Source organism: Nicotiana tabacum, chromosome 15, assembly GCF_000715075.1.
Source record: "Nicotiana tabacum cultivar K326 chromosome 15, ASM71507v2, whole genome shotgun sequence".
NCBI lineage: Eukaryota > Viridiplantae > Streptophyta > Magnoliopsida > Solanales > Solanaceae > Nicotiana > Nicotiana tabacum.
In genome coordinates this window covers 115643669-115656457 of record NC_134094.1, presented here as the reverse complement: position 1 = coordinate 115656457, position 12789 = coordinate 115643669, and the positions used below count along the sequence as shown (strand labels likewise).

Genomic DNA, 12789 nt, shown 5'->3' with positions numbered 1-12789 from the left:
TTAAAATGCCCTAAAACAGTCGATGGCGGAAGTAGATGATAAGGTACGAACTCAATTGGGCACGTAGAACTTAGATATTTATGTAAAATTTATTAAATATTATATTTAAATGCATAACTATAAAATTATAATAAATTCAATAATAAAAATTATTATAAAAATTAAACCATCAATTTGAAATCTTGATCCTAACCTAAAACATGCACGAAGACACGAGAAGAGAGGTAGTAGGAACTGAGGCATTCCTCTGCCAGCTTAAATGGATAAGGATGAGTTTGGCGCTGAATTCAGTGTCAACAAAAAGAGTATATTGTGCCGATTGTCTTATTTATTTATTACCCAAGAAAAATCCAAGCAAAATTGATTACTTCCCGTATGATCTCAAAGTCTATGTACCAGGATTCAATATGTTCTCGAGTCCAGCGTCCACAGAGATCTTCTTCTCTACCACTTTAGGATATGGTGCGTGGATGAGAATGTTCTTTTTTATTTAGAAATTTCGGGTTCGAATTTTGGATATGAAAAAATATTTGATAGGAAGTATTTTTCTCCGAATGAGACTCTACGTGACGAAATTCGAGTATAATCGAGTTTCAATACAGATACCGAACATTAGGCGAGAAACTAAAAAAAGATCTTCTCTATCATATTTGTAGCATTTCAATGTAAATGCTTGTTAGGAGACTTAAAAAAAAGTTTGTATGTGCAAGAAGAATTCTTTGCAACTATGATTTAAATTATCGATATAGAAAGATAAATTTCTTGGTTTCCACGGTCTAAATATTCTTTTCCCTTTGTTTTGACAGTTTACATCTAGAAGATGTAGAGAATTCTCTTTACAAAATCAGAACCAGGGCCGACTTCTGGGGATTAGGCCTCAAAATTGTATAAATTTTTATATTACTACATTTTATAATAAATATGCTATATATAAAAATGAATAATTTGATGACGACTTTGATAATTAAAGAACAAAGTCTTTTGTAGTGTCGAGTTGATTATTTCTTATAATGAGTGAATTAAGTCATTGTTCACTTCAAAATAGACTTGAGTTATTCCAATGAAATTATTTTGATATCTTCTTAGTTATACAAAATTGAGATTATTCAATTATAAAAATTTATAGAAATACTATCTTAACCGTTAATATATATTTCTTATAAAAATATAATCTGAACCTACTGAGCAGAGTTATTAAATATTTACAATGGTAAAAGTTAACAGGTAATTGAATAAATGATCGAGGTATATGTACAATAGATGATTTGTATACCATCATTTTTTTTTTTTAAAATCACATAAAATATATAAGATTTTATTTGGACAAAATTAAAGCCAAAACCAACCTTTTCCCCTTAGAAGTTTATCCATCCCCCCTTCTCTTTCACTTCATCACGTAATTTCTTTTGCTAATCTCAGCCATGGTTTTCAATAAAGAGATTGCTCGTTTTGCTTTTGGTGTTATTGGTTAGTTAATTCATTGGTATAATTTGCCTTCTTTTTATTAGGGTCGTAATAGCTGACGTGAAATTGATTTGTTAATTTTCAGGGAACATCATTTCACTCATCTTGTTTCTGTCACCCTTGTAAGCTTCAATTTACACGTATTTTTTCTTTATTAAGTTTTAAAGATGAAAGGATATATAGTATGTGAAATTATCAAATTAAATTTATGGGTTCTCTCACTGGACTCACCGACTGTTTGAGTTATTACGTTAAAATATTTATATTTATACATATTTAGTAGATTATATAGTATATAACTATATATATAAGGATTTGGGACAACTGAGTTCTGTTGAAACCGTTCCTTACCTTGTACCCTGAGTGCTACTTACAAGTGATTTTTATTCGCAAAAGTTTTAATTCTGAACAGGCCAACATTTGTTCGAATAAGGAAGAAGAAATCTGTAGAACGGTTCTCAGCAGTTCCATACCTTGCTACATTCATAAACTGTGGCCTTTGGGTACTCTATGGAATTCCACTAGTACATCCACACAGCATCTTGGTTGTGACTACAAATGGCACAGGATTTGCAATCGAGGGTGTGTACTTGACGCTATTTTTGCTGTACTCTGATCGGAAAAAGAGGACGAAAATATTCCTCATTATTGTTGGTGAGATTATTTTCTTGGCTTCACTTGCCATACTTGTCCTAACTCTAGTCCAAACACATGCAAAAAGATCTGCTATTGTTGGTAGCATTTGCATTGCGGGCAACATTCTCATGTATGCTTCTCCTTTGGCTATCATGGTATGTTCCTGTTTATACTCCGTTTCAATTTATATGGTAGTGTTTAAATGTTGTTTAAAAAAGAGAAAGAGAAAAGAAAGAAAATGAGTGAACATACCCCTTTAATAGAAGAAATGACCCAGCGAAGGTCTCTTGTGTATAATTCTCAAATCCCTTATGCGTAAAAATTACGTTCTCTCGTAAAAAAATTTATTACTAAAAATAAATTTGTAAAGGGCTAAAATCAAATGCCCCGGAAGAAAGATCGCCACATATCAAAATATCATTAAATTTGTTGTATTAAACATGTCATAATACTTCTATGATTATTAAAGCATATCATCACGATAAAATAGAAAATTTAAAGTTAAAGAATTTTTAATTATAGTGTGAGTACTTTTTCTTTTATAGACTAAATATGACTAAAAAGGAAAAAGTAACATATAAAATAGAACAACGAGGGTATAACTTGAAGGATATTTGGTTTACAGAAATGGCTCATGTAAAATTAATGCGTCCAAATTACAGCTTACATAGTAGTTAATTATTGCAGAAACTGGTGATCACAACCAAAAGTGTGGAGTTCATGCCCTTCTTCCTTTCCCTTTTCTCTTTTCTGAATGGTGTTAGCTGGACTACTTATGCCCTTATTCCTTTGGATGCTTTTGTACTTGTGAGTATTACAATTATAATTGTTAAAATTCTCTTTTCAACTTATTCTATATTTTCTACTAAAATCTTAATTTCATTCTTCGACAAGGCACCAAATTCGATGGGAATTGCGCTTGGACTTGCCCAACTGTTGCTTTACGCGATGTATTACAAGTCCACTAAGAGGCAGAATGCAGGAAGAAAGGCCGAAGAAGAGTTGGATCTAACTGAGCAGACTGGCTCTAGTGTCACCCGAAAGACAAGCAATAGCGCAGGAGTTTAGTGGGAAAAACACTTCTCCCAATGGCCACTATCGTCACCTTGTATTTAGAAGTGCCACTTTTTTTTAAGTATATCGTGGTCTGAATACTAATTTTGAATTTTAAACTTTAAATTTAGCAATTTAATTTGATAAAATCACCAACCCCTACATACAAGGCCATAAAAGTCGTTAGTTAGGTAAATCAATTGAGTTTATTTTTGAGTTTCAGAAACCAATATGACAATGTGTAATATCTTAGATCGTTTGGATCATTTATCAATTGTTCCTGTAAAAATGAGAAGTAAGCAGAGAAAGGTTAGGAGTCAAACTGACAAGGAAGTAAATAAAGACGAGGAAGCCAAGTAAATTTGAATGTAAACAAGTATCAAATGGAAGGAGAAAAAGAATAATTTGAGCTCTGATATCATTTGTGATTATATATTACTTAGTAATTATAAGTACAAGTATGATGAGGTATTTCTAGCAATTATATAGACACAAATCCTAAGCAATCACTAAATAGCAAAATTAGATAGTGTCCTAAAAATATCTATATATCTATTAATATAGAAAAGGAGAGGCAAATTCATAATATTGTGCCAAGTGTCAAAACAAAATATTGACACGTGTCAAGCTTTAAGACAAAACTCCAACAAGCTTGGAGATTCAAAAAAAAAATTATAAAATAGAAAAAATAATTTGAAGCTTTTAAAGAATTAATTTGGCTAGTTATTCATATCATGAGTCCCACGTTTGGGCATATCTATTCACACCATGAGTCCCACGTTTTTTGGACTCCCACGTTTCTTCATCCACGATCATCTATTCAAAAATTTTGACTCTTCTTTACAGATAATTTTACATAGAAATAGGAAGAAAGGAGGAAGAAATACTCCACGATCATCTTCTCAAACGTGGGCATCAAAACCTAACTCCATAACTTACAAACCGTCTCCTACACTAATAATGTCTCAAACGTCTACTCCTTTTTTTTCTTTTCTATTCCCTTTTTTTCTCTGCTCAAAATACAAAAGTTTGCAAATATGGCTACAACACTTCATGAAATCAGTCAAATTTCAAGCAATTCAATGTAATGGAATGCCACGGTCCAATATCCTAACCTGTCGTGATGGCGTCTATCGTGGTACTAGGCAAGCCGACATTTATGAAATAACTCCAACACTTAAAAGAAAATAGATTTAAAACAGTTTAAATGATAACAACTTCTCATAAACAGGATAGATAATCCAAAATACGACGCGAAAATTCTCAACATCGAGGTGTCACTGAGTACATGAGTATCTATACATCACCAGTCTGAAAAACACTGTATAATATAGTCTGAAACTAAATACAATAAGCGAAAAGATAGGGGAGGTGAAACAAGGTTTGCGAAATGTCGGCAGCTACCTCGAGATCTCCAGAAGATCAACTATGCGCGAAAATCAACACCCACTGCGTCCGGGAATACCTGAATTTGCACACGAAGTGCAAGGTATAGTATGAGTACAACCAACTCAGCAAGTAACAATACTAAATAAAGAACTGAAAGTAGTGACGAGCTTTACAATTATAGTTCAATTACAGTGATTTTAACATAGGAAAGTAGGCATGCTCTCAAGTTCGATAAATTAGGTCAAACAGTTATTCCATGAAAAATTCAAATTAAACAGAGTGTAATATCTTTCAGAAATTTCAAGGCAATGATACACGGCAGCTAAGTACAACAATAATGAGATCAAATGCATCATCTCAGGGCCACAGTCACTCAGCTTTCCCATTCACTCAGCACTCAGCACTCACACTCAGTAGGTATCGACGCTCATTGGGGGGTGTGCAGACTCCGGAGGGGCTCCTTCAGCCCAAGCGCTATAATCCGCACAGACAACTCACGTGCTATAATATAATATCTGAATCTACACGGACAACTCACGTGCTATAGTATAACATCTGGATCTGCACGGACAACTCATATGCTATAGTATAATACCTTACAATCAGGCCCTAGGCCTCACTCAGTCATCAACTTCTCTAGTTTCTCGGGCTCTCAGGAATCCTAATAAGCAGCCAGGACAACAATGATATGATCCATCAAAAATGAACAATGGAGACTGAGATGTAATATACAAATAAACTGTGACTGAGTATAAAACAATAATTTAGCAGATAATTCAACATGTACATGATCTATGTGGGTCCTTACAATGCCAACACGTAGTCTAAACATGATTTGTGGTTCAATTTCTCTAATACATGGAGAATGTACATATAACAACAGATTATATAACTACACGGTTCCACAGATCTTGACCAAGTCGCAATTCCTACGGTGCAAGCCCACACGCCCGTCACCTAGCATGTGCGTCACCTCAAAACCAAATACATGACACGAAAAATGGGGTTTCATACCCTCAGAACCAAATTTAGAACTATTACTTACCTCAGTCCGAGCAAATCTCTATTCCAACACACCCTTACCTCGCGAAACGGCCTCAGAATGCCTCGAATCTAGGCATAAATAATGTGATATATTCAATACGTGCTAAAGGAATCAACTCCATAAGAAAATGCTAAACTATTAATCAAAATCAAATATCGGCTCAAAAGCCGGCCCCCGGGACCACGTCTTGAAATTCAATAAAAGTCACCAAACCCAAAATCCCTCTCAACCACGAGTCTAACCATACCAAATCTATCAAAATCCAACACCAAATCGTCCCCCAAATCCCCAAATCAAACTCTCCAAATCCCTAGCCTCAAAACTCTCAATTTACACCTTAAACACACACCAACTAGGTGGAAAAATCAATGAGGAAACAATATTATTGATCAAAAATAAGCACAAGAGACTTACCTCAAGAATCCCCTCAAAAACCCTCTCAAAAACTGTTTAAACTATGCTTGAAATGTTAAAAGTGAAGCCAAAATCGTGAACCTTTGCTTTTAAACATTTTGTCCAGCACTTCCGCATCTGCGGCGTCGCAGAAGCGACCAAAATTCTGCTTTTGCGGTGAACCACTGGAACTGGGCCTCCGCTTCTGCGGTCCTTTCCCCCGCATTTGCACCATCGTAGGTGCAGAATAGCCCATCGCACCTGCGCAAACTTTCGCTTCTGCGCCCATCACTCCGCTCCTGTGACCACGCAGGTGCGGAAAAATCTTTGCACCTGCGACCACTTCCCTCCCCACGTCTGGCCGCATCTGCACTCCTCAGCTCGCACATGCGATCAAAGCTCCACAGGTGCGATTACACCACCAGACTTTAGCAGTCCTCCAACTTCAATTCGATGGGTTAACCATCTAAAATCACCCCGAGACCCCTGGGACCTCAACCAAACATACCAGCAAGTCTTAACACCTCATACAAATTTAGTCGAGCCTTCAACCCACCTTGAACAACATCAAAAATACGAATCACACATATATTCAAGCCTAATGAACTTTAAACTCTCAATTTCTACAAACGATACCGAAACCTATCAAATCACATCCGATTGGCCCCAAATTTTGCACACAAGTCACAAATGACACCACGGACCTACTCTAACATCCGAAATTGGAATCTGACCCTGATATAAAAAAGTTCACTCCCTGTCAAACTTTCCAAATATTCATCTTTCGCCATTTCAAGCCTAATTCCACTACGGACCTCTAAATCACAATATGGACACGCTCCTAAGTCCAAAATTACCTAGCGGAGCTAACGGAACCATCAAAACTCCATTCCGGAGTCGTTTACTCAAAGATCAACATCAGGTCAATCATTCCAACTTAAGCTTTCAACCGTGAGACTAAGTGTCTCATTTCATCCTGAAATCTAACTGGACCTGAACCGACTACCCCGGCAAGTTACATGACAACTATAAAGTACAAAATGAGTAGTAAATGGGTGAATAGGTTCTACAACTATCAAAACAACCGGCCGGGTTGTTACATCCTCCCCCTCTAAAATAAACGTTCATCTTCGAACGGGTTTAAAAACATACCTGGAGTCTTAAATAGGTGTGGATATCTGCTCTGCATCTCCCGCTCGGTCTTCCAAGTAGCCTCCTCAACCGGCTGACCTCTCCACTGCACCTTTATTGAAGTTATGTCCTTTGACCTCAACTTTCAAACATGTCGGCCCAAAATGGCCACCGGCTCCACATTATTAGTCAGATCACCATCCAACTGAACTGTGCTGAAATCCAAAACACGAGATGGGTCGCCGACATACTTCCCGAGCATAGAAACATAAAATATTGGATGCACACTCAACAAGCTAAGTGGCAAGGCAAGCTTGTAAGCCTCCTCCCCAATCCACTGAAGTACCTCAAATGGCCCAATATACCGAGGGCTCAACTTGCCCTTCTTCCCGAACCTCGAAACACCCTTCATGGGTAAAACCTTGAGCAATACCTTTTCCCCAACCATGTAAGCAACATCACGGACCTTCCTGTCGATATACCTCTTCTGTCTAGACTGCGTCATGTGAAGCCGCTCCTGAATCATCTTAACCTTGTCCAAAGCATCCTGGACCAAGTCAGTACCAAATAGCCTAGCCTCCCTAGGCTCAAACTAACCCATCGGAGATCTACATCGTCTCCCATACAAAGCCTCATACGAAGCCATCTGAATGCTTGATCGGTAGCTATTATTGTAGGCAAACTCTGCGAGTGGCAGAAACTGATCCCAATAACCCCCAAAATCAATGACACAAGAGCGTAGCATATCCTCCAATATCTGAATAGTGCGCTCGGACTGTCCGTCCGTCTGAGGGTGAAATGATGTGCTAAACTCAACCCGGATACCCAACTCTCATTGTACGGCTCTCCAAAATTGCGATGTGAACTACGTGCCTCGATCTAAAATTAGGGACACAGGCACGTCGTGGAGGCGAACAATCTCTCGGATGTAAGTCTCAGCCAACCGCTCTAAAGTATAAGTAGTCCCAACTGGAATGAAGTACGCGGACTTGGTCAGCTAATCTACAATTAACCAAATAGCATCGAACTTCCTCGAAATACGTGGGAGACCAACTATAAAATCCATGGTGATCCGCTCCCATTTCCACTCTGGAATATCTAACCTCTGAAGCAATCTGCCCGACCTCTGATGCTCATACTTTACCTGCTGACAGTTGAGGCACCGAGCCACAAACCCCACTATATCCTTCTTCATTCTTCTCCACCAACAATGCTGCCCCAAGTCCTGGTACATCTTCACGGCACCCGGATGAATGAAATACCGTGAACTGTGGGTCTCCTCAAGAATCAACTCACGTAGCCCATCCGCATTAGGCACACAAATCCGGCCATGTATCCTATATACCCCATCATTCCCAATAGTAACATCAATATGATATAGTGAGACTCAAACCCAATATCTTATAAATATAAAGGCATGTTGGGCCATAATTGTCATGACTCAACCGATTATTTTTTACCTTTAAAATCCTTTCCCCTAAATAAAACTCCCCGTATGTGCTTTTATAAATTTATGACTTGCGGGGATGGTTGGTTCGGAATTTGAAAGTGTTCGGGTTGAAATCGGAACACTTGGTTCCTTAAGTTGGCCTTAAAATGCTAAGTTTGACTTCGGTCGACATTTTGAGAAAATGACACCGAAATAGAATTTTGATTATTCCAACAGCTCTGTATGGTGATTTTGGACTTAGGAGCATGTTCGGAATTTTATTTGGAAGTCCGTAGTTAAATTAGGCTTGAAATGGCTAAAATAGGAATTTAAGTTTGAAAGTTTGACCAGGGAATTGACATTTTGATATCGGGGTAGGAATCCAATTCCGAAAGTTTTCATAGCTTTGTTGTGTCATTTATTACTTGCATGCAAAATTTGAGGTCAATCGGACTTGATTTGGTATGTTCTGGCATCGTTTGTAGAAATTAAAAGTTTCAAAGTTTATTAGGCTTGAATCTATGTGTGATTCGTGTTTTTAGTGTAGTTGGATGTGATTTGAAGACTCGACTAAGTTCGTATGATGTATTAGGACTTGTTTGTATATTTGGTTGAGGTCCCGAGGGGCTCGGGCGTGTTCTGGATAGTTAACGGATCATTTTTGGCTTGGTGAGATAGCTGATATTTGCTGCTACAATTTTTCTGGTTTCCTCTTTCGCGTTCGCGAGAGGAGCCTCGCATTCGCGAAGAGTGTTCTGAGCTGGTGAGATTTTTGTTCTACGCGTTCACGGAGGAGAGGACGCGAACGCAAAGGGTAGGGCAGTGTGTGCATCGCGAACACGTGAGTGGCGTCGCGTTCGCGAAGGAGAGTGAGGCAGCTGGGAACCCTAGTCTTTTGTTCTACGTGTTCGCGAGGTAAGGGACGCATTCGCAAAGGTCTGAGTTTGCAAAGCTTCACGTTTGCGAAGCGTAGGTCGCGTTCGCGAAGAGGAAAGTTGGGCAGCACATTTTTGTGCTTCGCGAACGCGAGGCAAGGGTCGCGTTCGCGAAGAAGAAACCACTTGACAGAATGTTTAAGTTCAGAAAATGGGACTTCGTCCCATTTTCCATTTTTAACGATTTGGAGCTTGGATTGAGGCGATTTTTGGGAGATTTTCAGAGAAACATCAGGGTAAGTGCTCTTAACTCAATCTTGGTTAGATTACCTGAATCCATCACTGTTTTTAACATTTAATTGGTGATTAAAGTTGGAAAATTTTGAAAACCCTCTTGGATAGATTTGAGGATTTGAGGGTCGAATTGTTATTGGAATTTAGTCATTCTAGCATGGTTAGGCACGTGGTTGAATGGGCGTTCATATTTCGTAACTTTCGCCGGATTCTGAGAAGTGGGCCCCACGGGCCATTTTTGAGTTAATTTCGGATTTTTATTGAAAAATATAGTATTTTCTTATAGAATTAATTCTATAATTTTTGTTGACTATATCAAATTAATTATGACTAGATACGAGTCGACCGAAATCGGAAAATCGAGGAAAAAGCATACTACTTGCTTAATTTGGAGCAAGTCGAGGTAAGTGACTTGTCTAACCTTGTGTGGGAAAAATTTCTCCTAGGATTGGTATTAATTGTAATGTGATGAAAGTCGTGTATACGAGGCGACGAGTGTGTACACGGACTAAATGTGAAGGATTATATTTTTAAATTGTGAAGATCTTTATTGCACATTAATTAAATTATTAAATCTTGTTATATTCTCCATCATTAATTTGATTTGTATACTTTAAATTTGCTTGACCTTTTCCTGCTAATTATTTTACCTGTTTAGTTGAAACTTGGTTTTTTTTATTCTGTGCATTATTTGAAATTGATTTTCTTTAAATTAAATATTATTAATATGAAGTATTTGACATTTTTAAATTTGGTATTGAAGCAACGTATTAAAGATTTTGAAATATTATTTTGCTAAACAATTTATTTTCGAATATTTTTTTACTCATTGTGATGGAGCCGTGAGCTCTTTATTGTGAAAAAATATTGTTGTTGATTTACTTTGGCAAATTGAAATATTTGAGCACTTGAGGTGCAAATTGTGATATATTGTGATATTGATACGCATGCGGTGGTATAAGGTCTGGGTATTGAAACGCATGCGGTGAGATAAGGGTGGCTTGATACGCGTGGCTAGTAGGGGGAACTACTAGAAGTCATGCGGTGTGATAAGGATGGCTAAAACGCGGGATGCTATTTCGGGATAAATGTTTTCTTTAAAATAAATTGTAAAGGCTCCCGCAGTGAGATAAGGAAATGAGATATTGTGAATTTATTTATGATTTGGGACTACGAGGCGGTACTTCGGGAGTGCCCTTGTTGATCTTGACTTATGGATGTAGTTGTCGTTGATTATTTGTTGTGATTTTCTTAAGTTGAAAGGAAATTTTGGTGGTTTATACGAGATATTATTTGCCATTATTTTGTATAATTAAATGGTGACCTGCTACTTGATTCATTTCCATTATCATTTATTTTATTATATTGTTAAACATTTTTCCATGCTATTATTATTTTCCAATAGGGCCTGACCTGACCTCGTCACTACTCTACCGAGGTTAGGCTTGGCACTTACTGGGTACCGCTGTGGTGTACTCATACTATGTTTCTGCACATCGTTTTGTGCAAATCCAGGTACATCTTATCAGACTAGGGATCAGTAAACTAGCTATACGAGGAGACTTCGAGGTATACCTGCCAGCGTCCGCAGACTCCGGAGTCCCCTTCTATCTTACTATGTTGCTTCCTTATTTGTTTTAGACTCTGATGTATAGAGACATAGAGAATAAATTCTTAGAAGCTTGTGACTTATTTCTACCGGGTTTTGGGAGTTGAAATTGTTTGAATTGTAGTTTATTTATTTCAGATATTTATTATCATTCCGCATTGATAGGCTTACCTAGTCTTAGATACTAGGTGCCATTACGACATCCTACGGAGAGAATTTGGGGTCGTGACAAGAGCACTAGGTTCATAGGTGTTATGAGTCACAAGCAGGTTTAGTAAAATCTTGCGGATCGGTACGGAGACGTCTGTACTTATCTTCGAGAGGCTATGGAACTGTTAGGAAATATTCACTTCTTTGATTCCTTATCGTGCGTATTTGTTGACTTCAAAATTTTAAATAATTATCTTTCTATTTTCTCACAGATGGTGAGGACACGCACAACTAGATCTGATGATCAGACACTCGCGCCCCATGTTGGAGCCGCAAGAGACCGGGGTCGGGGCAGAGGCCGAGGAAGACCACGTGGTGCAGCCAGAGCACCTGCACGAGCTGCTGCACCAGAGCCACCAGTAGCTCCAGTTGGAGAGCAGGCACCTGAGACGCCTGTTACTACTCCTGCACTTCAGGAGACTCTTGCCCAGTTTTTGAGCATGTTTGGCACTCTAGCTCAGGCAGGGTTAATTCCATTTGCTCCTGCCACATCTCAGGCTGGGGGAGGAGCACAGACTCATGCCGCCCGTACTCCAGAGCCACGGGCCCAAGTTGACCATGCCCTAGAGGTTATACCAGTGCAGCCAGTTGTCCCAGTTCGGCCTGAGATTAGGACAACAGTTTCAGAGGGAGAGCAGCTTAGGCTCGAGAGGTATAAGAAGTACCACCCTCCCACTTTCAGTGGTTTAGCTTCAGAGGATGCTCAGGGTTTTCTGGAGGAATGTCACCGTACCCTCCGTACTATGGGTATTGTGGATTCCAGTGGGGTTTCTTTCACGGCATTCCAATTTAAAGAAGCAGCCTACCAGTGGCGGCGGGCATATGAGTTGGATAGTCCCACTGAGGCATCTTCACTCACTTGGCCTCAATTTTCAGATATGTTTTTAAGGGAGTATGTTCCTCAGAGTCTTAGAGATGCACAGCGCGCAGAGTTTGAGCAGTTGCGCCAGGGTTCTATGACCGTGTCAGAGTATGCGGTCTGATTCAGTGATTTGTCTAGGCATACACCAGCCTTAGTTGCTACTGTTCGAGAAAGAGTTCGCAGATTTATTGAGGGTCTCCACCCTAGTATCAGATACAATATGGCCCGAGAGCTAGAGATGGACATCACATACCAACAGGTGGTGTCAATTGCTAGGAGATTGGAAGGTATGCGAACTCGGGAGAGGGAAGATAGGGAATCTAAGAGACCCCGAGATTCTGGCACATATAATAATTCTTGTGCCCCAGTTGCAGCCCATCATGGTAGAGGTTATGTGAG

General features: G+C 38.8%; 1 protein-coding gene across 3 annotated transcripts; it reads left to right on the top strand.

The window, feature by feature from the left end:
- The first annotated feature begins 1341 nt into the window (after positions 1 to 1341).
- Positions 1342 to 3279, top strand: LOC107788257 (bidirectional sugar transporter SWEET4-like). Of its 3 annotated transcripts, XM_016609933.2 has the most exons (6): positions 1342 to 1467; positions 1550 to 1586; positions 1861 to 2046; positions 2186 to 2255; positions 2788 to 2907; positions 2995 to 3279. In XM_016609933.2, exons 1-6 carry the CDS (start codon positions 1422 to 1424, stop codon positions 3166 to 3168), a joined length of 633 nt encoding a protein of 210 aa, XP_016465419.1. In that variant the 5' UTR covers positions 1342 to 1421; the 3' UTR covers positions 3169 to 3279. The 3 variants fall into 3 exon arrangements, with proteins under 3 accessions (XP_016465419.1, XP_016465417.1, XP_016465418.1); XM_016609931.2 differs by having other exon boundaries at positions 1877 to 2255; XM_016609932.2 differs by lacking the exon at positions 2788 to 2907 and having other exon boundaries at positions 1877 to 2255.
- Positions 3280 to 12789: the final 9510 nt, after the last annotated feature.

What these genes read in the sequence shown, in the direction of transcription:
- LOC107788257 (XM_016609931.2), top strand. Translation starts at nt 1,422, where the DNA reads ATGGTTTTCAATAAAGAGATTGCTCGTTTTGCTTTTGGTGTTATTG. An exon ending in TTTTGCTTTTGGTGTTATTG is followed by an intron (nt 1,468 to 1,549) that starts GTTAGTTAATTC and finishes GTTAATTTTCAG; the next exon opens with GGAACATCATTTCACTCATC. An exon ending in CTTTGGATGCTTTTGTACTT is followed by an intron (nt 2,908 to 2,994) that starts GTGAGTATTACA and finishes TTCTTCGACAAG; the next exon opens with GCACCAAATTCGATGGGAAT.